At 44.1% G+C, this 26962-nt stretch overlaps 1 protein-coding gene across 1 annotated transcript; it reads left to right on the top strand.

The window, feature by feature from the left end:
* Nucleotides 1–1660: 1660 nt before the first annotated feature.
* Nucleotides 1661–26056, top strand: CHDH (choline dehydrogenase). The gene is made up of 8 exons (XM_073644580.1): nucleotides 1661–1807; nucleotides 12960–13728; nucleotides 13800–13951; nucleotides 14239–14368; nucleotides 15984–16118; nucleotides 16887–17029; nucleotides 21158–21260; nucleotides 24367–26056. The coding sequence occupies exons 2-8, from the start codon at nucleotides 12975–12977 to the stop codon at nucleotides 24783–24785; spliced, it is 1836 nt and encodes a 611-aa protein (XP_073500681.1). The 5' UTR covers nucleotides 1661–1807; nucleotides 12960–12974; the 3' UTR covers nucleotides 24786–26056.
* Nucleotides 26057–26962: the final 906 nt, after the last annotated feature.

Below are 26962 nucleotides of genomic sequence, written 5' to 3'. Positions count from 1 at the left end.
GCACGGACTGGCCGTCGGTCTCTCGACAGCTTCACGCTCTGATCAGGAGAGCTGCGGCCAGTCCGTGCATTGCGGCCCATCTCCATGATAGATTGTTCTGTTCAGTCTGGATGCCGGTAATGTTGTAGGTGGTCATCTAGATTAGTGCAATCACTGGAAGACGCTATGATGGCAGTGGAGGGTCAGATTCATTATCGAACAGACCCCGAAGAATCATGTTGCCAGGTCATTTTTACGGCCCCTTTTTTTTTTTTTTTTTTGCTCGTTTTTCAGTAAAAACCATTATATGGTAAAATGAATGGTGTCATTAAAAACTATGACTCTCTGCAAAAATCAAGCCCTCAGACTGAAAAATAAAAACAAAGGTTGTTTCTTGGACGAAGGGAAGAAAAAACAAAAGCGCTAAATCTGAAAATTGCCTGATCATAAAGGGGTAAAAGAGATTAGTGGATTTTTATGGGCGCAAGGATGTAAATAGTTCTATTCTATGCATTCTTTTAATGCCCTTATAGAGGTTGTCCACTACTTTTACATTGATGTCCTATCCTTAGGATAGGTCATCAATGTCTGATCGGCCGGGGTAGGCACGCGGCACCCCCGCTGATCAGCTGTTATCGGTGGCGGCGGCCGCTGGCCGGAAGTACTTACTGGTGGAGCTGCTCTGTCTACTTATAGTGGCTGCCACAGGGTACTACACATCTGCTTCCTATTCAAATCAATAGCAGATGGATGTGTAGTACCCTGCAGCAGCCAGGTTCACTAGTGAGCACTTCCGGCCGGCAGCCGCCACTTCCAGCCGATCAGACATTGATGACCTATCCTAAGGATAAAGAAGTAGAAAACTTCTTTAAATTCCATTTCCCTCGCATTGGTGACTCTTGTGCCCTTTATAAGACATTATTTTCAGTGGGCTGCAGACATTTTTTTTTTGTTCTATTCAACAGCATAATGCTATGTTCACATGTCCAGTAATCATCTAATCATCTGTTAGAACGGATCCAGCAGAAATCCGTTGGCAAAAAAACTTGTTTAGACCAAACTTTTTTGTCTGTTTTTTTAAAAAAAATAAATAAATTTCATCTGGATCTGATTTTTTTTTTAACATTGAAGTCTATGGAAAACTGATCCTTTAAATTGCCATCCGTTTTCTTCCATTTAAAACCGATCCAGTAAGCAAAAAACTGATCCTTCTCAAATTTATGAAAAACGGATGGCTGTTTAACGGATCTGTTTTCCATAGACTTCAGTGTTAAAAAAAAAAAAAAAACCAGATCCAGCTGAAATCAGTTTTTTTGAAAAACGGACAAAAAAGTTGTCTACAAAACTTTTTTTGCCAACGGATCCAATCTAACGGATGATTACTGGACATGTGTGAACATAGCTTGATGCTATGTGCCCACTGAGTTTTTCTTAAGGAGTTTTTGCAGCAGAAACGGAGCGGAAACACTTTAAATCCTCCTAAGAAAACTAAAAGCAAAACTTTTCAAAAGTTGCAGTTTCTGCTCAGTTTTCGCTCCAAAGACTCAATGTGCACATACTCCAGGCCACAGTGGCTGTAAGGAGTTTTGCATTATATATGCACCAATAAATGATTTCTATGTGCGCCTATATCTGATCCTGCATTCTTGTCTATATCATCAGTATAAAGTTTGCCCTGAGGAAGAAACTGTTCAGCTTTAAGAGCCCCCTCCCCCTATTCTGCATACTGTACTAGCAGTTATCCTGGTGCAGGAAGTTTCCCAATATTCACTCCTTACATGATCTGGATACATGTGCTGTGTCCCAGCTGTGATCAGACCCCTGGAAGGTAAGTGACAAACCCAGCACAGGAGCTTCCAGTCATCTGTAGCATTTCGGGGCTTCTTGTCCATAGATGACCCCTCTAATATGGTGCAGATCCTGACATGTTCCCACCAGTGCATTATGTAATCCTGACTGTTCTCCTCTATGGAGATATAAGAAAGTTTTCAGAATGTTACAGATGTAGCAGAGCTGAGTTTATTTTACTCTTCTGGGTATGAGGTTTGCAAGTTAAGAGGTAGATTTACCTGCAGTCCTATGTAAGTAGTGCCAAGATACAGGACAAACTCAGCTCAGCGTTGTCTGATAGTTGCATAACAATCTGCTTTCTGTTGGGGGCGAAGAGCTAAAGAGCTTACAGTCTGAGAGGAGCCGCGCTGTAGTTTTGGTATTCTGGGCTAATAAGGGCTGGCGGCTGGACTGGATGAGATTAGGTCCTGGACTGCGGAATGTTTTTCTTACTAAACTTTATTTAATCATTTAGGTAAAAATTGCTGTATGTCCTGCAGTGTAGCCCTGGACTAGTGCAATGTCCTGCAGCGTAGCCCTGGACTAGTGCAATGTCCTGCAGCGTAGCCCTGGACTAGTGCAATGTCCTGCAGCGTAGCCCTGGACTAGTGCAATGTCCTGCAGCGTAGCCCTGGACTAGTGCAATGTCCTGCAGTGTAGCCCTGGACTAGTGCAATGTCCTGCAGTGTAGCCCTGGACTAGTGCAATGTCCTGCAGTGTAGCCCTGGACTAGTGCAATGTCCTGCAGTGTAGCCCTGGACTAGTGCAATGTCCTGCAGTGTAGCCCTGGACTAGTGCAATGTCCTGCCGTGTAGCCCTGGACTAGTGCAATGTCCTGCCGTGTAGCCCTGGACTACTGCAATGTCCTGCAGCGTAGCCCTGGACTACTGCAATGTCCTGCAGTGTAGCCCTGGACTACTGCAATGTCCTGCAGTGTAGCCCTGGACTACTGCAATGTCCTGCAGTGTAGCCCTGGACTACTGCAATGTCCTGCAGTGTAGCCCTGGACTAGTGCAATGTCCTGCAGTGTAGCCCTGGACTAGTGCAATGTCCTGCCGTGTAGCCCTGGACTAGTGCAATGTCCTGCAGCGTAGCCCTGGACTACTGCAATGTCCTGCAGCGTAGCCCTGGACTAGTGCAGTGTCCTGCAGCGTAGCCCTGGACTAGTGCAATGTCCTGCAGTGTAGCCCTGGACTAGTGCAATGTCCTGCAGTGTAGCCCTGGACTAGTGCAATGTCCTGCAGTGTAGCCCTGGACTAGTGCAATGTCCTGCCGTGTAGCCCTGGACTAGTGCAATGTCCTGCAGCGTAGCCCTGGACTAGTGCAATGTCCTGCAGCGTAGCCCTGGACTAGTGCAATGTCCTGCAGCGTAGCCCTGGACTAGTGCAATGTCCTGCAGTGTAGCCCTGGACTAGTGCAATGTCCTGCAGTGTAGCCCTGGACTAGTGCAATGTCCTGCAGTGTAGCCCTGGACTAGTGCAATGTCCTGCAGTGTAGCCCTGGACTAGTGCAATGTCCTGCCGTGTAGCCCTGGACTAGTGCAATGTCCTGCCGTGTAGCCCTGGACTAGTGCAATGTCCTGCCGTGTAGCCCTGGACTAGTGCAATGTCCTGCCGTGTAGCCCTGGACTAGTGCAATGTCCTGCCGTGTAGCCCTGGACTAGTGCAATGTCCTGCCGTGTAGCCCTGGACTAGTGCAATGTCCTGCCGTGTAGCCCTGGACTAGTGCAATGTCCTGCAGCGTAGCCCTGGACTACTGCAATGTCCTGCAGTGTAGCCCTGGACTACTGCAATGTCCTGCAGTGTAGCCAAGGACTAGAGCAATGTGCTGCAGTGCAGCCGAGGACTAGAGCAATGTGCTGCAGTGCAGCCGAGGACTAGAGCAATGTGCTGCAGTGCAGCCGAGGACTAGAGCAATGTGCTGCAGTGTAGCCGAGGACCAGGGCAATGTCCTGCAGTGTAGCCGAGGACCAGGGCAATGTCTGGAGCAAGTCAGTAACGTTCACAGTATTAATAAACACTATGCAAATATTTTTGTGAAATTTAAATGTGATAATCTGCAGTAGAGAAACTAGGACAAGCTGAATGGCAGAGGATTGTATGGAGGCGATACCCTGCAGTACAAATGTCTGATACTACAGGGTGGGCCACCAAAAATCAGCCCCTTGTTTTCCTTACGTGGTTGTGCAGAGTGATGCTTAACGGGCCACGTTTATCACAATTTTTATAATAAAACTATCTTTGTTGCCCATAGCCACCAATCGATCACAAGGAAATGGACAGCATGAGACTTATATAGGAGTCTCTGAGCAAAGGGTCTGAATACTTATGACCATGTGATATTTCAGTTTTTCTTTTTTAATAAATTTGCAAAAATTTCTACATTTCTGTTTTTTTCAGTCAAGATGGGGTGCAGAGTGCACTTTAATGAGAAAAAAATGAACTTTTTAGAATTTACCAAATGGCGGCAATGAAACAAAGAGTGAAAAATTTAAAGGGGTCTCAATACATTCCACACCCATTGTATGTCGGGAGCAGGAGCTGAGACCGCTCTGATCTGGGCAAATGCCGGCTGTGTTGTACAGCCAGCACCTACTGCTGAAAGCAGCAACTGGAGCAAACTTCGATCCCTGTTTAAACCATTTAAATAAGGTCATCAATCTCTGACTGTGGTGTTTAAAAGGCCTTAATTTGTGGCACAAACAGTCTTGCACCTATCACCAACCCAGCAACAAAATCATGAGAATCCAATGGGTTGCCATGGAAGCTGAAGGCCTGCTGAAGATCACTGTTGCTGTTTTCATGGTCCTCCTACTGTAAACAGTGGTATAGCAGTATATAGAACAAGGGGTCAAACAATCATAGGTTCAAGTCCTCGGGGGGGGGGGGGGTCTTAAAAAAAAAAATTAAAAGTAAAAGTAAAAATATATTTAAAAAATCAAAAAATTCCCTGGTACAAAGTTAAGAAAGAGAACAAATGTATTTGGTATTGCCTCGTGTGTATTAGTCTGATGACATTGTCCTTCAGTATAGCCGTAGATGCCCTGCTCTGCAGCCGTAGATGCCCTGCTCTGCAGCCGTAGGTGCCCTGCGCTATAGCCATAGATATCCTGCTGCGTAGTTGTGATGACAAGTATGGTAGGGTAGTAGAGGAGAGCAGTGGGCATTACAAACACTTCTTGCAGCTCTCATTCCATGGCACTGTCAGTGTGGATGGAGGTGGAGGAGAGCCTGGTTGACAGTGCCGTGGGATGAGAGCTGCAAGAAGTGTTTATAATGACACACAGCTGCGCTCTACTCCCCTCCTCCACTTGTAATCACAGTAGATTCCGGCAGTGAGATCAATGAGGGGAGCAGAGCTGTGTTTTATTACATGTCTCACACAGAAAAATCCGGGTCTGACATTTTCTGGGGTCGTTTTCTTTTGTTTTCTCTTGCATTACGCCTCCTCTTTATGATTGGTCAATGCCATGCAGAAAAAAAAGTAACCGTCCCCCTGAGAAGAATCTCTGCTAACGCCCCCTTGGCTGAAGGAGAAATTAGAATTTAAATTTTACAAGCTTATACCTCTGCAACGGAGATGAGAAACTAAATATGTTTTATTCAGTTCTGCAGCCACTATTCCATGCTGTGGCCAGTTTAACTTGCTAAAACTGGTGGAAGGTCCTCTTTAAGAGAGGCTGGATAATAAGCTTGCAGTAATAGGTCCAATATTCTGTGAACACAGCCTTGTACATGGACATCTTCCAGCGGCTGATCTCCAGGGTGAGGATTGTTTCAGCAAGAAACAAGGTTCTTATTTTCGTGGCACACCCTGCTCAAACATGAGCTACAATCATATTTCATGAACTTATCCAAAACTGCTTCAGTCTGAATATGTTCAACCCTGGTCCAGAAAGCCCTGACAATGCACAATGTCATCCTCCCTGTGTCTGTAAAGTATATTAATGAATGGCTATCTGGCTTAGTTCAGTAGCTAAGTCTGCCCTCTTCTCCATTATGACTTATTCAGAAAAGGGGGCGGGTTTAACTAATAACTTGCTTACAGATTGGTCAACTAAAATTACAATTTTATTCAATTATGATTAAAACCAAAATACAAAAATACCCCTGTAATGTAAATAAAACTAAAAAAGCAAAAACACACATATACAGTTTTTAAGTGTATAATCAGATAGTTTCAATAGTGTGGTATATAATACAGATAGAAGTCTGCTGCATAATATACTTACCTATTCAACTACACCCTCTATTGTGGTTAGTAACAGATAAATAAGGAATGGGAGGATTTCTCAGAGCTCAAGGACACATACAGTTATATGAAAAAGTTTGGGCACCCCTTTTAATCTTAAGCTTATTGTTTTATTAAAATTGGTGTTTTTGCAACAGCTATTTCAGTTTGATATATGTAATAACTGTTGGACACAGTAATGTTTATGCCTTGAAATGAGGTTTATTGTACTAACAGAAAATGTGCAATCTGCATTCAAACAAAATTTGACAGGTGCATAAGTATGGGCACCTCACCAGAAAAGTGACATTAATATTTAGCAGATCCTCCTTTTGCAAAAATAACAGCCTCTAGTCGCTTCCTGTAGCTTTTAATGAGTTCCTGGATCCTGGATGAAGGTATTTTTGACCATTCCTCTTTACAAAACAATTCCAGTTCAGCTAAGTTTGATGGTCGCCGATCATGGACAGCCCTCTTCAAATGATCCCACAGATGTTCAATGATATTCAGGTCTGGGGACTGGGATGTCCATTCCAGAACATTGTAATTGTTCCTCTGCATGAATGCCTGAGTAGATTTGGAGCGGTGTTTTGATCATTGTCTTGCTGAAAGATCCATCCCCTGCGTAACTTCAACTTTATCACTGATTCTTGAACATTATTGTCAAGAATCTGCTGATACTGAGTGGAATCCATGCGTCCCTCAACTTTAACAAGATTCCCGGTGCCGGCATTGGCCACACAGCCCCAAAGCATGATGGAACCTCCACCAAATTTTACTGTGGGTAGCAAGTGTTTTTCTTGGAATGCTGTGTTTTTTTGTCGCCATGCATAACGCCTTTTTGTATGACCAAACAACTCAATCTTGGTTTCATCAGTCCACAGGACCTTCTTCCAAAAAGAAATTGGCTTCTCCAAATGTGCTTTTGCATACCTCAGCCGACTCTGTTTGTGGCGTGCTTGCAGAAACGGCTTCTTTCGCATCACTCTCCCATACAGCTACTCCTTGTGCAAAGTGCGTTGTATAGTTGACCGATGCACAGTGACACCATCTGCAGCAAGTTGATGCTGCAGCTCTCTGGAGGTGGTCTGAGGATTGTCCTTGACTGATCTCACCATTCTTCTTCTCTGCCTTTCTGATGTTTTTCTTGGCCTGCCACTTCTGGCCTTAACAAGAAATGTCCCTGTGTTCTTCCATTTCCTTACTATGTTCCTCACAGTGGAAACTGACAGGTTAAATCTCTGAGACAGCTTTTTGTATCCTTCCCCTGAACAACTATGTTGAATAATCTTTGTTTTCAGATCATTTGACAGTTGTTTTGAGGAGCCCATGATGCCACGCTTCAGAGGAGATTCAAACAGGAGAACAACTGGCAAGTGGCCACTTTAAGTAGCTTTTCTCATGATTGCATACACCTGGCTATGAAGTTCAAAGCTCAATGAGGTTACAAAACCAAAAAAAGTGGTTGAGTAAGTCAGTAAAAAGTAGGTAGGAGTATTTAAAACAAGAAAATGATAAGGGTGCCCATACTTATGCACCTGTCAAATTTTGTTTGAATGCAGATTGCACATTTTCTGTTAGTACAATAAACCTCATTTCAAGGCAGAAACATTACTTTGTCCAACAGTTATTACATATATCAAACTGAAATAGCTGTTGCAAAAACACCAATTTTTATAAAACATTAAGCTTAAGATTAATAGGGGTGCCCAAACTTTTTCATATAACTGTATATAAATAATCAGTTTGTCCATGTATATGATGCACATATTAGAGTACTCATATATAACTGAGGAACCTGCATCCTTAAAGGGGAAACGCGTCAAGGCACTGGGCCATTCCCTTTCACCGTATAGAAGGCAACTTGTGGACACATAAGTTTTAAAAATGGCTTGACACATGCTTTCTGATGTAGATTTGTTTATTGAGGGGACGAATCGCCCTCTGGATAGGGATGTGGATCTCTTAATGGACTAATGTCTTTTTAGGATGTTATCCTGAAGTATCTACAAGGGGTATACAAAGGGTATTACTGTCCTATACAGAATTAATACTTTTTTAGTGTGGTATTATCTGCTTCAAAAATTAGTTGTTTTCAAGGCGGATCTAATGTGATTTATTGGGATAGTGTTGGTTCACTTGAATGTTAGCTATATCAGATTGTTATACAGGTTGAGGGTGATATAGGGATAGTCGACGGTGAGTGGCCATATTGCGTATTTTGCTTAGGGTGCCAACCTCCACGGCAAGGCGTACTTGAGTACGCTTGTTATTCGTTTGAGTACTGTGGGTGCTCGATCGCCATGTTCCAAGTCCCCGCTCTGCATGTTTCGCACCTGTTAGACAGCCAATAAACATGTTAGGATTACCTGCCATACACCGTAATGCCATAGCCATGTTGACTATTGGCAATACTGTGATTGGCTGGTCGCATCGCATCATTGGGTCTTATATAAGACCTGGTGACGCGATGCCCAGCACACTGTATTCTGGAAGCAGTTCAGGGAGAATTGTTATACAAGGGAAAGCTTATTTTAGAGCAGGCATATAGGCAGGATTTATTGCGTTACAGTTCTATAGGTATACTGCTGCTGCAACTTAAAAACAACAGTCCCTTTTCAGGGCTACATATTGTCATTTCTCTAGTAAAACTGCTGTTACCTGCTTTCAGTGTAGGGATAGCTGGTGGAGGAGGGATAGTTTTGGATAAGTGGCATATAGGCAGGGTTTAATGCTTTGCAGTCCTTCTATAGGTATAGTGCTGCTGCAACCTAAAAACAACAGTCCTTTTCAGGGCTACATACACTATGTGCAGAATTATTAGGCAAGTTGTATTTTAGAGGATTATTTTTATTATTGATCAACAACTATGTTCTCAATCAACCCAAAAGACTCCTAACTATCCAAGCTTAATATTTTTGGAAGTTGGAGTGTTTTTTTTTTAGATTTGGCTATCTTAGGAGGATATCTGTCTGTACAGGTAACTATTACTGTGCAGAATTATTAGGCAACTTAATAAAAACCAAATATAATCCCATCTCACTTGTTTATTTTCACCAGGTAAACCAATATCAGTGCACAAAATTTAGAAATAAACATTTCTGACATATAAAACCAAAAAACAAAAAAATGAGTGATGAATATAGCCACCTTTCTTTATGATGACACTCAACAGCCTTCCATCCATAGATTCTGTCAGTTGCTTGATCTGTTTTTGATCAACATTGCGTGCAGCAGCCACCACAGCCTCCCAGACACTGTTCCGAGAGGTGTACTGTTTTCCCTCCCTGTAGATCTCACATTTTATGATGGACCACAGGTTCTCTATGGGGTTCAGATCAGGTGAACAAGGGGGCCATGTCATTATTTTTTCTTCTTTTAGACCTTTACTGGCCAGCCACGCTGTGGAGTAGTTGGATGCATGTGATGGAGCATTGTCCTGCATGAAAATCATGCTTTTCTTGAACGATACCGACTTCTTGCTGTACCACTGCTTGAAGAAGTTGTCTTCCAGAAACTGGCAGTAGGTCTGGGAGTTGAGCTTCACTCCATCCTCAACCCGAAAAGGTCCCACAAGTTCATCTTTGATGATACCAGCCCATACCAGTACCCCACCTCCACCTTGCTGGCGTCTGAGTCGGAGTGGAGCTCTCTGCCCTTTACTGATCCAGCCTCTGGCCCATCAAGAATCACTCTCATTTCATCAGTCCATAAAACCTTTGAAAAATCAGTCTTAAGATATTTCTTGGCCCATTCTTGAAGTTTTATCTTATGTTTCTTGTTCAAAGGTGGTCGTTTTTCAGCCTTCCTTACCTTGGCCATGTCCCTGAGTATCGCACACCTTGTGCTTTTTGATACGCCAGTAACATTGCAGCTCTGAAATATGGCAAAACTGGTGGCGAATGGCATCTTGGCAGCTTCACGCTTGATTTTCCTCAATTCATGGGCAGTTATTTTGCGCCTTTTTTGGCCAACAGGCTTTTTGCGACCCTGTTGGCTATTTGCCATGAAACGCTTGATTGTTCGGTGATCACGCTTCAAAAGGTTGGGAATTTCAAGACTGCTGCATCCCTCTGCAAGACATCTCACAATTTTGGACTTTTCAGAGCCCGTCAAATTTCTCTCCTGACCCATTTTGCCAAAGGAAAGGAAGTTGCCTAATAATTAAGCACACCTTATACAGGGTGTTGATGTCATTAGACAACACCCCTCCTCATTACAGAGATGCACATCCCCAGATTTACTTAATTGGTAGTTGGCTCTCAAGCCTATGCAGCTTGGAGTAGGACAACATGTATAAAAAGTATCATGTGATCAAAATACTCATTTGCCTAATAATTCTGCACACAGTGTACTGTCATTTCTCTAGTAAAACTGCTGTTACCTGCATTCAGTGTAGGGATAGCTGGTGTAGGAGGGATAGTTTTGGATAAGAGGCATATAGGCAGGGTTTATTGCTTTACAGTCCTTCTATAGTTATACTGCTGCAACCTAAAAACAACAGTCCTTTTCATGGCTACATATTTTCTTTTCCCTATTTATACCGGAAAGTTTGCAGGCATATATTTTATATATCAAATTTAAAATGCGCAAGGCGTGCAGTAAGGGATGGGGAAGTGGACGTACTGCTGATGGTGCATGCAGAGGCTGTGGCGGTGGGCCAGGTGAAACTGTGCCTGCTGCGGGAGCACAACAAACACACTCATCCACAAGACCTAGCTTCCTGTCACACTTTGCTGAGTGGCATGGGACACCAGAACAGTGTGAACAGGTGGTCGATTGGTTGGCAGATAATGCTTCCAGTATGTTTCGCAGCACCACCCTGTCTTCCACACGGTCCAGTCTCACTAGCCAAGAATCTGGACCACATAATCCTCACTCTGATTCTCCTTCCTCCCTCCATGGCGAGTCCCAGGAGACAAGTGAATGCCACACTCGGACTCTCTGAGGAGCTCTTTACATTTCCATTTATTGATTCTAGCCTCTCGCCCTGCATGTTTCAAGAGGGACATGAGGAAATTCTGTGTAGTGATGCACAAATATTTGAGCAGCCACAGTCAGAAGAAGTGTGATGTCTACACCGGAGCGCAGGACCGAAACCCTCCAGTATGCTGGGCATGAGTCGGATCCTCTCTGGTCCCCGGATAACAAGGGCGGTGGTGGCCGTGCCCGACGCCTGGCGCTGCGGAGGTCACATTAAATGTGAGGCACACGGCTGCGGGTGCACGGGGGTTAAACATCGTTTTCCTGTCCCCTCATGGTGTTGTGTGATGTGGTCGACGTTCCCCATGGTGTTTGGTGCAGGAAGGAGACTGGTTTAGGAAGAGGTCGGAAAGAGGGGTATCGAAGCCAGGAGATTTTGGTAACGGTAAAACAGATGGTAAACTTTACTCTTGCACAGCCGAAGAAGAGTACAGTACAGGCGAGCATGTGATGATGGTAAAACCGCTCCATATTACAGATGGAACTGTTCCATATTTCAGGGGATCAATATGAAAGTAAGTTATTAATAATTTTCGGATACATATCCATTTTTTGTTAACTGGTGTAGCTAATAACGGCCAGCCCCCTTTTATCAAGTGACGACACACAGACTATGTAGAAACCAATGACGAAGTGTTGCTCCCCCATGATCAGTGCTGATATAGTCACGATGGAGATGTATTCCGAATTGTAAAAAATTATACTTTATATAGATTATTTTTTTTCAACATTAGTAAATTCAATTCTAGTTACAATTTTATACCTCTGGTCAACCCTAGGGCTTTGTCTAGATCAGCTTACTTGAATGTGAGTGCATCTTTTCCACCCTTCTAGAAATGTGTGGGAGACATGTGAAGAATGTTTGCATGACAATTTTTTTGCATTTGTCCAACTTTGCAAAAAAGAAATAAATTTTTTTCTGTAGATCATGATTGAAAATGTCCTATCCCGTTCGTGCATTCTGCTGCTGTGCTGTCCTAGGTATCTTCATAGTCTAATCAAAAGTTGGGGACAGATGAGCGTCTGACTGCAGAATCCCGACTACAGAGAGGTTGTTTGTAGTCTGGTATTGTGGAGACGTAAGAGTAGGAATTTTTCATTTCATATATTGTAAAGTTGTTGTTTTCTTTTTCATTTAAAGGTACACATAGCCTTTAAAGGGAATCTGTCAGCAAGTTTTTTCTATTTAACCTGAGAGGTAGGGGCAGAGACACTGATTCCAGTGATTTGTCACTTATTTGACTGCCTATTGCTATTTCAAGTAAAATCAAGCGTTTTATCAGAAGATTGGCACTAGAGGACTAGTTGTCTTGTGCCATGTAGTCCTTTATTCCATAGGCTTTCTGCCTATGCACAGTATACACAGTTGCCAATCAGAGGTGTGGACGGGGTTATACAGAGCTCAGTATTCAGAGAACTAATAGATCTACAGGAGATAAAACAGTGAATTTATAAAAAGGAATACAGCAAGCAGCCCAGTAAGTGACACATCGCTGGAATCAGGGTCTTTATTATCTCTACATTATGCTGCTCTCAGATTGTGTCAAAAACATGCTGACAGATTCCCTTTAAGATACAGAATATACATTAAAGGTTATGCACCTTTAATATAAGGTTATAATATAACTTGCTGAGCTCTGTAGGTTCGGCCACCGGTACCCCACCAATCCAGGGAATAGGACTCTAAATCCCCTTTATAGGACTGCAGAAAATAGCCCAGCTTGTACTCCGCTGTCTTTGAAAGTCCCACAGAGGCTGATCGGAGCGGTGGTGCGTATGCACGACAACCTTTCCATTCTGTATTTCAGAGCCCCAAGCGCAGGATTGTTGGGGGGTCCCAGCAGTTGGACCCATAGCTAGGTGATAATGTGCCAAAATGGGAATAAACCTTAATATTAATTGTTGATTTCCCTTTTCTATAATTTAACATTTTCCAGCCAAAACCAAAGAGGATGGCCCGGATATTTAAAGTTCTGAAGGTAACCTCCCGGCATTTATCCATCCGAGGACAAGGTTCGCACCGTTTTCCTGATTTACTTAAGGAAAGAGGTTTGATTGGGCTGAGATCACATTTGTGCAATATCAGTCCGTTCTCCACTCATCAGTCAGGCAACGTGGACTCGTTTAGTTATATTATAGTCGGAGCCGGTTCAGCCGGCTGTGTGTTGGCAAACCGGCTGTCTGAGAGCCACGATGAGACGGTGCTGGTATTGGAAGCCGGACCGAAGGATCTCATGTTGGGCTGCAAGAGATTGTCATGGAAGATTCATATGCCGGCTGCATTAATCTACAACCTATGTGATGATAAGTTCAACTGGTATTATCACACCGTGCCACAAAGACACATGGATGACAGAGTTATGTACTGGCCTAGAGGTAGAGTTTGGGGTGGGTCTTCCTCTTTGAACGCCATGGTGTATATTCGAGGACATGCAGAGGACTACAATCGATGGCACGCCCAAGGTGCCACCGGCTGGGATTATAGTCATTGTTTGCCATATTTTAAGAAAGCCCAGACTCACGAACTAGGATCTGATCCCTACAGAGGAGGTAGTGGTCCATTGCACGTCTCAAGAGGGAAGACAAATCATCTTCTTCATCGACTATTTATCCAAGCTGGCCAGGAGGCAGGATACCCGTTCACTGAGGACATGAATGGCTACCAGCAAGAAGGGGTGGGATGGATGGATATGACTGTTTTCAAAGGTAAGAGGTTACTCAATACATATGTAACACGCTACAGAGACATTTGTAACCTTCCTTCTCTTCTTGTTGAGGTCAGAGATGGAGCTCAGCTAGTGCCTACCTACGTCCAGCAATGGATCGCAAGAACGTGTCTGTCCATGAGAAGACCCTGGTCACTAAAATACTTTTCCAAGGACTAAAAGCTACTGGGGTGGAGTATATTCAAAATGGACAAAAGAAAAAGGTAAATGTACTTCAATCTTGAGGTGGGAAAAGGTAAGCAAATGTCCCTAACTTTACTGAATTATGCCGTTTTGATATATTTGGCACAATTTGGGTTTCCATGGCCGAACAGCTGCATGCAGACTTACATCACCAAGCACAGCACCAAGCGTCAGATGGAGTAGTGTAAAGCCGACAACTATGGAGCAGATGAGTTTTGGCAAACACCAGGAGAACGTTACCTGCCTGCCTGCCTGACTTATTGACCTGTCTTCATTTTTTAACCTATAACTTTCTATGTCTTTCTAGGCATTTGCCAGCAAAGAAGTGATCTTGAGTGGCGGGGCTATCAACTCCCCCCAACTACTCATGCTGTCTGGAATTGGAAATGCTTCAGACCTCGGAAAATTGGGAATTCCTGTGATCACTCACCTGCCAGGTATAAATCTACTGCTGTTCTATATTATATACTGTTTTATACTTAAAATGTTTTTTTTGTGTGTGTGTTTGCTGCACTCCTATGCAAACTTCCTCTTCAGAGAGGAAGAGGACTTGAACTCTAGTGACACCTATTGGAAGCAGCGATCCTAAAAGTCAATATAGACTCTGTGATGAGCCTTGCCGCATGATTTTGGATAAAAGCCAAACCATAATCTCAATTTTCAGACACGTGTTTCAGGGCATTGCCCCTCCTCAGTGCAAGGCAGGAGATCTGATTTGGCTGTATGAGAGGCCTTTGACTGGGTTTAAGGGGTAACGTGAGCATTGCACGGCCTACAAGCCTCCTTACCCTGGCATGTCATGCATGTCACTCTCTATTAACCCTTAGACTGCTGCACTTATATCACATAAATTTCACCTTCTACCTTTGTTTGTGACTGCAAATAAGTAGCTGAACATCTACCCTAAAAAAGGGTCAAAGTGATACCTATTTAGAATTTTCCTGAGGACAATGATTAGTAATGGCTGCTCTTATGGATCCCATAGAGGATGTCCAGTCAGTTTTCCACAGACATTGCATACATGTTTCTGTTGGAGATAAACATCACCAGAAGTGTTTAGCAGCTACTTATATCACACAGTAGGAAGTAGGAAGATCCAAGCTTATATGTTTATAGAGGTGAAATGCATGTTGCCGAATTACGTGACCACTTTAAGGGAATTTGTTACATTCACAAATGCTATAGGGATTAACTGCAGGTAAATTGCATTTATATCCCGCTTAACCGGCTTATTGGAGCAGCAGCTATAGGGAGAAAATAAGGGTGTATTCTCCCTGCAGCTGCTTGTTTCCAGCTCTGATCACTCCCTTGCATTCTGACCGTCTGCTCTGCGGCGTGTGTGCATTGTATACGTGCAGAGCAGGCTGTCAATCAGTGTGCCAGAGAAAGATTCTAGCCGTACTCACTCTATAATGAGCGGTGACTGTAAGCACTCCCTGCACGACCCTAATGACTGTAAGCGACAGCTGCAGGGAGAATAAAAGCTGATTTCCTCCCTGTACCTGCTGCTCCAATAAGCTTTGACTATACAGGATTTAAAAGTTATTTACCTGAAGATTAACCCCTATTTCTGCAGTTAAGTAGCATTTCTGGACCTGGCAGGTTCCCTTTAAAGCAAACCTTCCACGCTGAAAATTCAGCCCCATCTATAGGTAGAACGTAAAGAGCAGAAGGAGCTGAGCACACTTATATATAACTTTGTGGGAAAAGATTTAGTGTAACCTTTCATTCATTGATATAAAATCATGTTCTTTCTGGGATTAGGAGTGAGTGATTGAGTGAGTGTGCATACGGAGCTAGCTGTCAATCACTGATTAGGACCGCCCACTGGACTCCCTTAATAAATTATCAGTTAAGCTGAATATTTTTTTCCCAGTAAACCATGAATCAATCTGTTCAGCACCCCCTGATCTGTAGGATGCCGCCCACAGATCAGACTGTATGGTCAATGTGACAGGTTCCCTTTAAATTAGCGTAGCCCATAGCTTTCTGAGGAGGAACCAGATCGGGAGTACAGAGTATACTATTGGTGATTTTTTTTCCTTCTTGCAGGAGTGGGACTGAATCTTCAGGATCACCTGGAAGTTTATGTCCAGCAGATGTGCACAAAGCCGATCACTTTATACGGGGCACAAAAGCCCCTCACGATGCTTAAGATCGGCGTGGAGTGGATGCTGAAGTTTACAGGTGAGGATACAGCTTCTTAATGTGTCCACTACAAGACAGTGCAGCTTGTTCACCGTTGAATATGAAACTTTATGGCCCTTATTTATCATCATTTTTGTGGGGGGTTTTTTCTGGAGTAAAAATAGTTCATTTAGTGACTTTTATCTTTTTCTTTGCTTTATTCATTATTTAAAATTGCACTTTTTTAGCTAATTTTACTTGGTTTCCTCTGTTTTGTTTTCCTGCATTATGAGCGTAGTTTTCCTTATCCAAATATTTTAGCCTAATTATTTGAGACTCTTTGAAAAGTTACAACATTTTATACACCATTGTACTCCAGTACACTAGTGGAGTAAGAAATCTGCCCGATTTTTTTTTTTTTTTTTTTGCATATTTGAAGACTAACATTTTAAAAGGTCATGCAATTTTTTTGCTCTAAAAAGGCGCAAAAAAAAGGTAAAAAAGAAAAAAAAATCCTGTAAAATTTTTTCCAACTGTGTGTGCTATTTTCAAGAAGTTTGTCCAAAAGACCACAGAACAAAAAAATAAGGCGCTTTAAAAAGACACAAGTGATGAGTCCGGCCTATGTTTTTTTTTTTTATAGCTGCTCATGTTTCTGCTGTAAATTTTCTTCTTTACTTTTGATTAATTCTGTGATTTTATGCCGGATGTGATGACCGATCAGTCAGTGAACTTTAGTTCTTTTCGTTTTATACTAAAGCGACATCGTTAAGCTATAAAACCTAATACTAACCAGATCGTTATCTTTTTATGACCATCGGTCACCAGGTTATGGGGCGACGTCACACCTGGAGTCCGGTGGATTCATTAGAAGTGCCCCTGGCGTTGAGCACCCCGACATCCAGTTCCACTTTCTCCCTTCTCAGGTCATAGATCATGGAAGAGTGAGTCCAAAGATAGAGGCCTATCAGGTGAGCAGGACACAACATGGTGGGATGTGGAGACATGAATGTGTAGGTAACAGCACAGCTGAGCAGCGATATCTCCGGAGGGAAGAGATGCTTGAGTACTGTCCGCAACCCCCTACCGATTAGCACCTGGGTACAAGTGCTGTATGCAATCACCTAGAGCAATCAGTGCCACTTTTTCCCTACCAGACTAATGACATGTCACTAGAATATCCTATCACTATCTGATTAGTGGGGGGTCATAATATGAAGGGGGTGCCTACACAGAACAATCTCTGGATTTTGTTTCTGCACATCAACACTCAATCCTATGAACTTTTAATTTTCCAATCCCAGACACCAATGCCTGTCTCCAAATCCGGCTCAAAAATTCAAAACTCCTCAAAAACATGGAGATTCTGCTCAGTTTTTGCTCTGGAAACTGCAAAAAGACTCTGTGCACAAACTCCAAGTGTTAAATCCATAGAACCGCTTTATTATTATTAATGGCCTTCAGCTCGGTCTTGACCCATGACGACTTGATGGATGAACGTTCTGCAGGAAGATGGATCTTGTCCAAGCCTAGATAGGACCATCAGGGTCTTCTCCGCAGTTATCTTCATAGTATCAAGCCATCAGATTGCTAGTCTTCCTCATCGCCTTGTTCCTTCTATTCTTCCCACCATGATGTCCTTCTCCAGTGATCGCTCTCTTCGTATGATGTGTCCAAAGTAGGCAAGTCTTAGGTTGGTGATCCATGCTTCCAGTGACAAGTCTAGCTTGATTTGTTCCATGATTGATTTGTTTGTTCCTCTTGCCATCCATGGTATTGACAACATCCTTCTCCAGCACCACATTTCGAAAGCATCTCTACGGTGTAAGATCTATAATTTTCAGGACACTTATCGGTTGTGTGCTTTGTTTAATTTATCCCATTGTCTTCTGTCTTCGGCAGTGAAAGGGTGTTCCTTAGTTTTTAGCAAACAGTTATGGAACCAGTTCAGTACCACATTCCAGGTGATATGCCAAGATGTTCTGCAAATAAAAATAGAAAGGGAAAACTGTCCTAATTCGGAAGTCAAGGGCGGTGGGTTTAAATAAGGCCAGTTGATTGGCAATACTGGGGGTGTCATTGTGCCTGGTATGGCTGTGATTGGGCATTATTTGGATCACCCAACCTAAAGGTAACATCCATATAAACCCATGATTTCTAATCTGTGGTTTAATTCTAATTAGGCTTAAAGGGAATCTATCAGCAGGTTTTTCCCATATAACCTACAACCGCTCTTCAGTCCTGTGTTACAGGATTCCGGAATTCTGCATATAAGTCTTCAAGCCGACCTACAAAACCGAAAAAAAAAGACCTTTTATTATACTCACTTATGGGGTGGTCCGGTCTTATGGGCGTCCTATGACATCCAAACAGTGTCCCCGGCTTCTCTCTCCTGCGCAGACGCACTTCTCTCTGTCCTGCTGAAGGCAGAGAAAAGTACTGTAGTGTGCATGTGCTGGCGCTCTTTGACCTTTCCTTGCCCATGCGCACTGCAGTAATTTGCGCTGCCCTCTGCAGGGCGGAGTGATGTGCCCCTGCGCAGGAGCGTGATGAGGAACACTGTGCGGATGACATAGTATGCATCATCAATATGAAGCGGAGAAGGAGGACAACATCGTAAGAAGAGAGTAGGCGACAGACGTAGCCAATGACGCCCATCGGACCGGACCGCCCTGTGCTTGGCATTGTGCTTGGTGATGTAAGGCTGCATGCAGCTGCTCGGCCTTTGAAACCCATTCCATGAAGTTCCGATCACACAGCTTTTATGCCTCTGTTAATGGCTCTGTTTTTTATTGGTGGCTCCTGTTACAGGACCGCGCTGGTATCAGTGAGTTCTTTACCACTAGCTGTTCTGTCACATGTTAGTCAAGGCAGGCAAGGGGCCTAATGTTAGTCACCAGGTGTGAGGGGCCGAATGTTAGGCACCAGGTGTGAGGGGCCGAATGTTAGGCACCAGGTGTGAGGGGCCGAATCTTAGGCACCAGGTGTGAGGGGCCGAATGTTAGGCATCAGGTGTGAGTGGCCGAATGTTAGGCATCAGGTGTGAGCGGCCGAATGTTAGGCACCAGGTGTGAGGGGCCGAATGTTAGGCATCAGGTGTGAGCGGCCGAATGTTAGGCACCAGGTGTGAGAGGCCGAATGTTAGGCACCAGGTGTGAGCAGCCGAATGTAAGGCACCAGGTGTGAGGGGCCGAATGTTAGGCACCAGGTGTGAGCGGCCGAATGTTAGGCACCAGGTGTGAGGGGCCGAATGTAAGGCACCAGGTGTGAGGGGCCGAATGTTAGGCATCAGGTGTGAGCAGCCGAATGTAAGGCACCAGGTGTGAGGGGCCGAATGTTAGGCATCAGGTGTGAGCGGCCGAATGTTAGGCATCAGGTGTGAGTGGCCGAATGTTAGGCATCAGGTGTGAGCGGCCGAATGTTAGGCACCAGGTGTGAGGGGCCGAATGTAAGGCACCAGGTGTGAGAGGCCGAATGTTAGGCACCAGGTGTGAGGGGCCGAATGTCAGGCATCAGGTGTGAGGGGCCGAATCTTAGGCACCAGGTGTGAGGGGCCGAATCTTAGACACCAGGTGTGAGGGGCCGAATGTTAGGCACCAGGTGTGAGGGGCCGAATCTTAGGCACCAGGTGTGAGGGGCCGAATGTTAGGCATCAGGTGTGAGTGGCCGAATGTTAGGCATCAGGTGTGAGCGGCCGAATGTTAGGCACCAGGTGTGAGGGGCCGAATGTTAGGCACCAGGTGTGAGAGGCCGAATGTTAGGCACCAGGTGTGAGGGGCCGAATGTTAGGCATCAGGTGTGAGCGGCCGAATGTTAGGCACCAGGTGTGAGGGGCCGAATGTTAGGCATCAGGTGTGAGCGGCCGAATGTTAGGCACCAGGTGTGAGCGGCCGAATGTTAGGCACCAGGTGTGAGAGGCCGAATGTTAGGCACCAGGTGTGAGCAGCCGAATGTAAGGCACCAGGTGTGAGGGGCCGAATGTTAGGCACCAGGTGTGAGCGGCCGAATGTTAGGCACCAGGTGTGAGGGGCCGAATGTTAGGCATCAGGTGTGAGCGGCTGAATGTAAGGCACCAGGTGTGAGGGGCCGAATGTTAGGCATCAGGTGTGAGCGGCCGAATGTTAGGCATCAGGTGTGAGCGGCCGAATGTTAGGCACCAGGTGTGAGCGGCCGAATGTTAGTCACCAGGTGTGAGGGGCCGAATGTTAGACACCAGGTGTGAGGGGCCGAATGTTAGACACCAGGTGTGAGGGGCCGAATGTTAGGCACCAGGTGTGAGGGGCCGAATGTTAGGCACCAGGTGTGAGGGGCCGAATGTTAGGCACCAGGTGTGAGGGGCCGAATGTTAGGCACCAGGTGTGAGGGGCCGAATGTTATACACCTGGTGTGAGGGGCCGAATGTTAGGCACCAGGTGTGAGAGGCCGAATGTTAGGCACCAGGGGCAATGAGACTGAAAGACAAACCTGAATTACTTGTCCGTAACCCCTTAACGACCTGTGGCACATATTTTTGCCACAAGTCACTGAAGACTCTTTGGAGTGGGCTCAGGAGGAATGTTATGCAGTCAGCATCTGCCTGTAAAATCACCAAAAACTCATCTTGGGAACGTAGCCAAAAAGGATTAACTGTGTGATGGTTGAAGAGTTAACTCTTGATCCGGATCATCATCATAATGTATTTTCGGAATAATTGGAAGTGTTTGTTATTTTTTGGGGGATATGAAATTATAATTAATGATGCATGAGTCAGGATCCACATGGTATAATGTGCCATTACCGTCATCGAGAGACGACTGTGACAACTTGATTGTTAATAGGTAATTTAAAGTCAAGAAGGGAATTTTTATTTAAAGTAACTGTCAGGCTATGAAGATGGCGGTAAATACTTCCGGCTGTCAGATTACCAGCTGCATCCCAATATACCCACATGCAGAACTGCATCTCATACATGTGGTAATGAGACCACTGTGAAGCGCGGAACCGGTAGATGTCTGATAGGAGGGCTGTGTTATGCCGGAGCGTGGCATGTAGGATGGGGGCATTACTTGTATCTTAACCCCTAGTGACCTTGTGTGTGTTTTACATTTTATTTCTGATAGGTTCACGTTGGAACCATGAGAGCGACAAGTGTTGGGTGGATAAAACTGCAGAGCGCTGACCTCAACGTCCATCCACTCATCAACCCAAATTACCTTTCAACAGGTGAGTAAATATCTTGTAGGATTAAGGTATGTAAGGGGGTCCCAGCCTTGGACAATCCTTAACCAATAGACGACCCCATAAAAATAAGCAGGTCAAATCAGTGAAGTTTGGCAGTAAGGCCCTGATTCATTGAAATTGCACCTTTTTTTGGTCTAATTTTTGGTGTTTTTCGCCTTTTTTTACATTTGCGCCTTACTCTTCTTTTAAGCCCTAGAAAGTGGCCCATAATGAATCCGCCTCAAATAAACCCGTCCATTGTGTGTTTGATTTTTTTTAATGTTCGTCATTATGGGGCGGGATTTGGGGTTTCCAGATGTTTTTGGCTGATTTATCAGTAGCCCCTTTTTAAAAAATGTTGTGCAAATCTACTCCAGTCCCTCCACCCCCTGAATTATTTGAACAAATTTTGTTAACTTTTTTTCGTATCAAAAAGTCGCAAAGAGGTTAAAGATGAGAATAAAGATAATTTTTGATTTTGCGCAAAATTCAAGACCCATATTCGTCATTTTGAAGAATTTGTGAGCACAAAAACGTCAATGAATATTGCAACCCCCCCCCCCCCCAAAAAAAAAGTACTTAAAAAATGTAAATGATGAATCGGGCCCTAAATGTTCAATTTCTCTGCAGCGCCACCATAGGGGAAAACAAGTTTCATGGTCCAAATATGGACCTTAAAGTACAAACTAGCCCCCGGCCTCCTTACCAGACTGTGAAGCATGGATGTGTGAAACTGACCTTACACAGTGCCCATTAATATTAATGTACTGGCCAGGTAATGCACGATAGGACTGGTCCTCCAGAGTGAAAGACCTACTTTGTAGTTGCTCTACAGCCTGATCAAGAGGTCCCGAATAGAGGACTCTAGTAACTGACAATCTGTAATGGGGTATATAAAAGAAGGTTTTCTAAACTGCACAACCCCTTAAAGGGAATCCGTCTGCAGGTGTATGCTATGTAATCTGAGATAAGCATGATGTAGAGGCTGAGACCCTGATTCCAGCGATGTCACTTGCTGGGCTGCATGCTGTAATTTTTGTACAATCCCTGTTTTTTCTGCTGCAGAGCTCTGAATGCTGAGCCCTGTATAACCCCGCCCACACCACTGATTGACAGCTTTCTACCTCTGCACAGTGTACACAGAAAGCTGCCAATCAGTGGTGGGGGCGGGGTTATACAGAGCAGTTTACTGGAAGGCATGAAACACTTAGTCCTGTAGTAATAATCTCCTGCTGATAAAACACTGATTTTATTGAAACAGCAACACACAGCCCAGTAAGTGACACATCGCTTGAATCACGCTTTCTGCTCTCAGATTTCCCAGCAAAAAGCTGCAGGCAGATTCCCTTTAAAGAGGCCCAGACTTTAGGCAATAGTTAGGCTATGTTCATTCATATGCAGTTCTGATTTTTACTTAAAGTGTCCTTGTTTTCCTGACATGTTTTCTGAAGTGGTTTTAAAGAATTTTTTTAAATTAAATGGTTTTTTTTTTGCTTTGATGTGTCAAATTTGAAGCCGATTCAAGGAGGAATCCACCTCAAAGAACCCGTGCACTTGTTTTTTTTTCCTCCAGGCGTTTTTTAAAACCTAAAGAGGAAAGAAAATGTAAAAAAAAAAAAGACCCTGAACACCAATGTGAATTAACACTTAATTCAATAGGAGGAATTTTTCAGTCACCTTAAGGCTGTGTTCACACAACGTCTGTCATACTCGGCAAACCCATCACGTTTTTCAAGAAGCTTCAGGAAGCTCTGGCATTTTTTTCTTGAAGTGTCTTTGTGGTCGTTTCCTGAGCGTTTTTTCTAGCGTTTTTCCATAGTTTCTGGGGTGTCTTTTTTTTCTGGCTTTCTCTATACATTTTTTTTTAACTCCATTGAACCATGAAGAAACCACTAGCGGTTTCTGAATCAGGAACGCTCAAAAAGACAACCGGACGTCTTCCCATTGACTCCTATTGTAACGTATGAAGCGTCTTCAGAGCGGAAGCCGCCTGAAGAATGGTCAGGTCACTTCTTTTAATCACTTGGCATTTTTGGAAAACTGAAGTGGTTAAAAAAAATGCTCAAAAGACTGAACATGTGAACAGCGAGTTGTTTTTACACATAATATAAATATGTTCATTCCTTTTTGAGCTTAGGTAGCAATTTTTCACGCCGTTTTTCGAAGCGGAATCTGCCTAAAAAATATGTCGTGTACCCTGAGGAGGCCAGTGCACCCACAGGTGTTTCAAGGCTTCGGGGCGCACCAGCCGGAGCCTTTTACTCTTCTTTTAACCAATGTTAAACACATATACATAAGGAGCAGAGAGAGACATAACAGACCAGAAGGACTTGGGTGTTCTGGTTACCTGTAAGCTTAGCTGCAGTACTCAGTGTCAAGTAGCAGCGGTAAAAGCAAATACAATTTTAAGGTGATAAAAAGAGAGAGAAAATCCCATGACCCCCTAAATCCCTCATAAAATGGGATTCAGTTTTGGGCATTACTTTTAAACCAAATTCGTTGCTTCCCCATCTGAGAGCACCATAATATAGAGGCAGAGACCCTGATTCCAGTGATGCATCACTTTCTGGGCTGCTTGCTGCAGTTTTACTAAAATCCCTGCATTCTCTGCTGCAGATCTAGCAGTTCTCTGAATGCTGAGCTCTGTATAACCCCGCCCACACCACTGATTGGCAGCTTTCTGTGTACTGTGCATAGGCAGAAAGCTGCCAGCCAGTGGTGGGCACATGGTTATACAGCGCTCATGAATATGGAGGACTACATGGCAGCAGGTTTACTAGTCCTTTAATGATAATCTGCTGAGAAGACAGTGATTTTATCAAAACTACAGCAAGCAGCCTAGTAAGTGATACATAACTGGAATCGGGGTCTCTGCCCCTACATTATGCTGATCGAAGATTAGGTGGCAAAAACCTGGTGACAGATTCCCTTTTAAAATGATATCCAGAAGGTGCAAAGGTGGGCTACTAGACTATTAAATTGAATGGGATGGCTGTGGAGCAGACAGCCATCTTTTCCAAACCGACCCATGCACATCAATTGGAAGATTTGATTGATTTATATTATGTCTGTCCCGTATTTATAATTACTGAATTTTATATTTTGACAGAAAAGGACGTGGTAGATTTCCGCCAGTGCGTGAAGCTGTCTCGAGAGATTTTTGCCCAGAAAGCATTTGATGATGTCCGGGGACCCGAGATCCTACCGGGTCCTACTGTTCAGACGGATAAAGAAATTGACGCCTTCATCAGGCAGAAATCAGACACCGCATACCACCCATCCTGCACCTGTAAAATGGGACAGCCAACAGACAGCACGGCTGTTGTTGATCCGGACACAAAGGTCATCGGGGTGGAAAATTTAAGAGTTGTTGATGCGTCCATCATGCCAAGTATTGTGAGTGGCAATTTGAATGCCCCTACAATCATGATGGCAGAGAAGGCTGCAGATATAATTAAGGGAGTGCTGTCACTTGAAGAAAACAATATTCCAGTGTACAAGCCTAAAAGTCTCGAAACCCAACGATAATCCATTTCCTTTATCGTCTCTACCATAGGCGGAAGGTAAAGGAACTTGTATACCAAGAGCTTACCAGGAGAATGTAACAGTGGCACACATTAAAGGGTTGTCTGGGCATCTAATATTAAGGACCTATACTCACGATAGGTCATCATTATTAGATCGGTTGGGGTCGGACGCCTTGCACTCATCCCCCCCACTATCTGCTGCTATTAGCTCCAATGTTGGCCGATGTAAACATTCAAAAGAGTTGGACAGCACAGCAACGTTCGATGTGTAGTGGCCGCTGCTGAGAACAGCAGATCAGCTCCTATTCTCATGGAATAGGATTCCTCAGTAACGTCTGAAAGGTTATTTGTGAATCAGCCCATAAGAAATAGGCCCAAGAGGAAAGTTGTGTCAGAGCCTGGGACAACTGGAGGATACTCACGTGGGTCAATCTGATCTATATATTCGGAGGCTGTGATTTGTATTTTCGAACACCATTTGTTGCTCTGAGGCACAGGGAGGTTCAGTTTAGGCCCATAAAATGATATATGTGGTACCGGATCTGTAACAGGATTATGTATGGGGCCTAAAGCTACTACATGTGACAGCAACATTATTTCAGAAGCCATGCAATATGGCGTCACTCCAGGCCCCGATAACCAGACTGGTAAAATATTTTTTCATTAGCATCTCTATGTGCCCATGTGTACAATGTAGAGGCCAGATCCTAAACCTCACGCATGCGTACCCCTGGGATATAGTCCATGGCGTTAGGGCCACAGGGTAAGGTCACAGTTTTGAAGGCTCTTTCATATAATTTTTTTGAAGGGGATACTTCAATCTTTTCAATCTACATTTTCCATAGGGTGCCATGACATTTCTTAGGCTCTGTTTACACCTGCGTTGTGTATTCCCTTTTTCTGATACTTTTTCGAATGGAGAACGGATCCATTCCAAAACTAATTCAAGCAAAAGCAGAAGGGGGACTATTTACTACACAAGGGGTCTGACTTTTCTTATATTTTGTATCTGTTTTTGAAATGGGGCAAAAAAGTGCATCATACTGCATCGGAACGCCACCCGCTCGTGTGAACAAGGCCTAATCTGCAATATGGCTCAGAAGGGATGTCATAATAAATTTGGCACATCTCTGGTAGAGAAGAGCGAATCCGAACTTAAAAGTTGGGGGTTCGTACTGGACAGTTAGTGTCCTGTGCTAAACACCAAACACAGTCTTCTCCAGGAAGTCCGTTGTAATGTTTGGAGTTCCGGAGAAAAGTCTGTTGCAATGTTCGGAGTTCCGGGGGAAGTTTGTTGCAATGTTCGGAGTTCGGGGGAAGTTTGTTGCAACGTTCGGAGTTGCGGGGGAAGTTTGTTGCAACGTTCGGAGTTCGGGGGAAGTTTGTTGCAATGTTCGGAGTTCCGGGGGGGAAGTCTGTTGCAATGTTCGGAATTCCGGGGGGAAGTCTGATGCTGATGCAACATTCGGAGTTCCGGGGGGGAAGTCTGTTGCAACGTTTGGAGTTCCGGGGGAAGTTTGTTGCAATGTTCGGAGTCCCGGGGGGAAGTCCGTTGCAATGTTCAGAGTTTCGGGGGGAAGTCCGTTGCAATGTTCAGAGTTTCGGGAGGAAGTCCGTTGCAATGTTTGGAGTTCTAGGGAGAGATAAATACCAGAACCTGAACTTCCACGGGTCCACTCATCCCTAATCTTTGGTTCTCTGTGTTACAAAGTCATGTAGATTTTGTGATATAATTTGCACCGATTTCAGGAGTCATTTATAGTAAAATTTTCATGCCAAGGGAGGTGCCGTCATTTACACTAAGCCCTACCCAATTTTTATGAAAATATCTAGAATGGCAGAATATAAATTGAGATGCCAAAATCTCTGCCTTTGGCCCCTCCACAATGTTAGCACAGAACAGCCCTTAACATAATTTCCCGATATGTTCTTGGTTTCTTGGTAACTAGACGGAATATAGAGCGCACATAGGGTCTTAACCGAGATAAAAGGAATATTTGTGAAAGATAATTCAAACTCGCTCACCTATTAGGGTTGTGTAGGACACAACCACTGTACTTTGCTTCGGGGTTTGCAGCAGTCGCCAATGCTATGATCCTTTGTTGGGTGAAGAGAATGGGGCATCAGACTGCGCTGCTCGCCTGTCAGAATAATGTACCAGAGGAATCCAAGTCGATG

Source organism: Phyllobates terribilis, unplaced genomic scaffold (genome assembly GCF_046119375.1).
Source record: "Phyllobates terribilis strain yellow unplaced genomic scaffold, ASM4611937v1 Scaffold_8__6_contigs__length_399053987, whole genome shotgun sequence".
In the NCBI taxonomy this organism is placed as follows: Eukaryota; Metazoa; Chordata; class Amphibia; order Anura; family Dendrobatidae; genus Phyllobates; species Phyllobates terribilis.
Note: the sequence above shows the minus strand (reverse complement) of the source record. Positions and strands in the feature narration are given on the sequence as shown.

Bases quoted from the DNA above. Each gene is read 5' to 3' on its own strand.
- CHDH (XM_073644580.1), top strand. From the start codon at position 12,975: ATGGCCCGGATATTTAAAGTTCTGAAGGTAACCTCCCGGCATTTATCC. The intron at 13,952-14,238 runs GTAAATGTACTT...ATGTCTTTCTAG, and splicing joins AAAATGGACAAAAGAAAAAG to GCATTTGCCAGCAAAGAAGT. The intron at 16,119-16,886 runs GTGAGGATACAG...ATCGGTCACCAG, and splicing joins GTGGATGCTGAAGTTTACAG to GTTATGGGGCGACGTCACAC.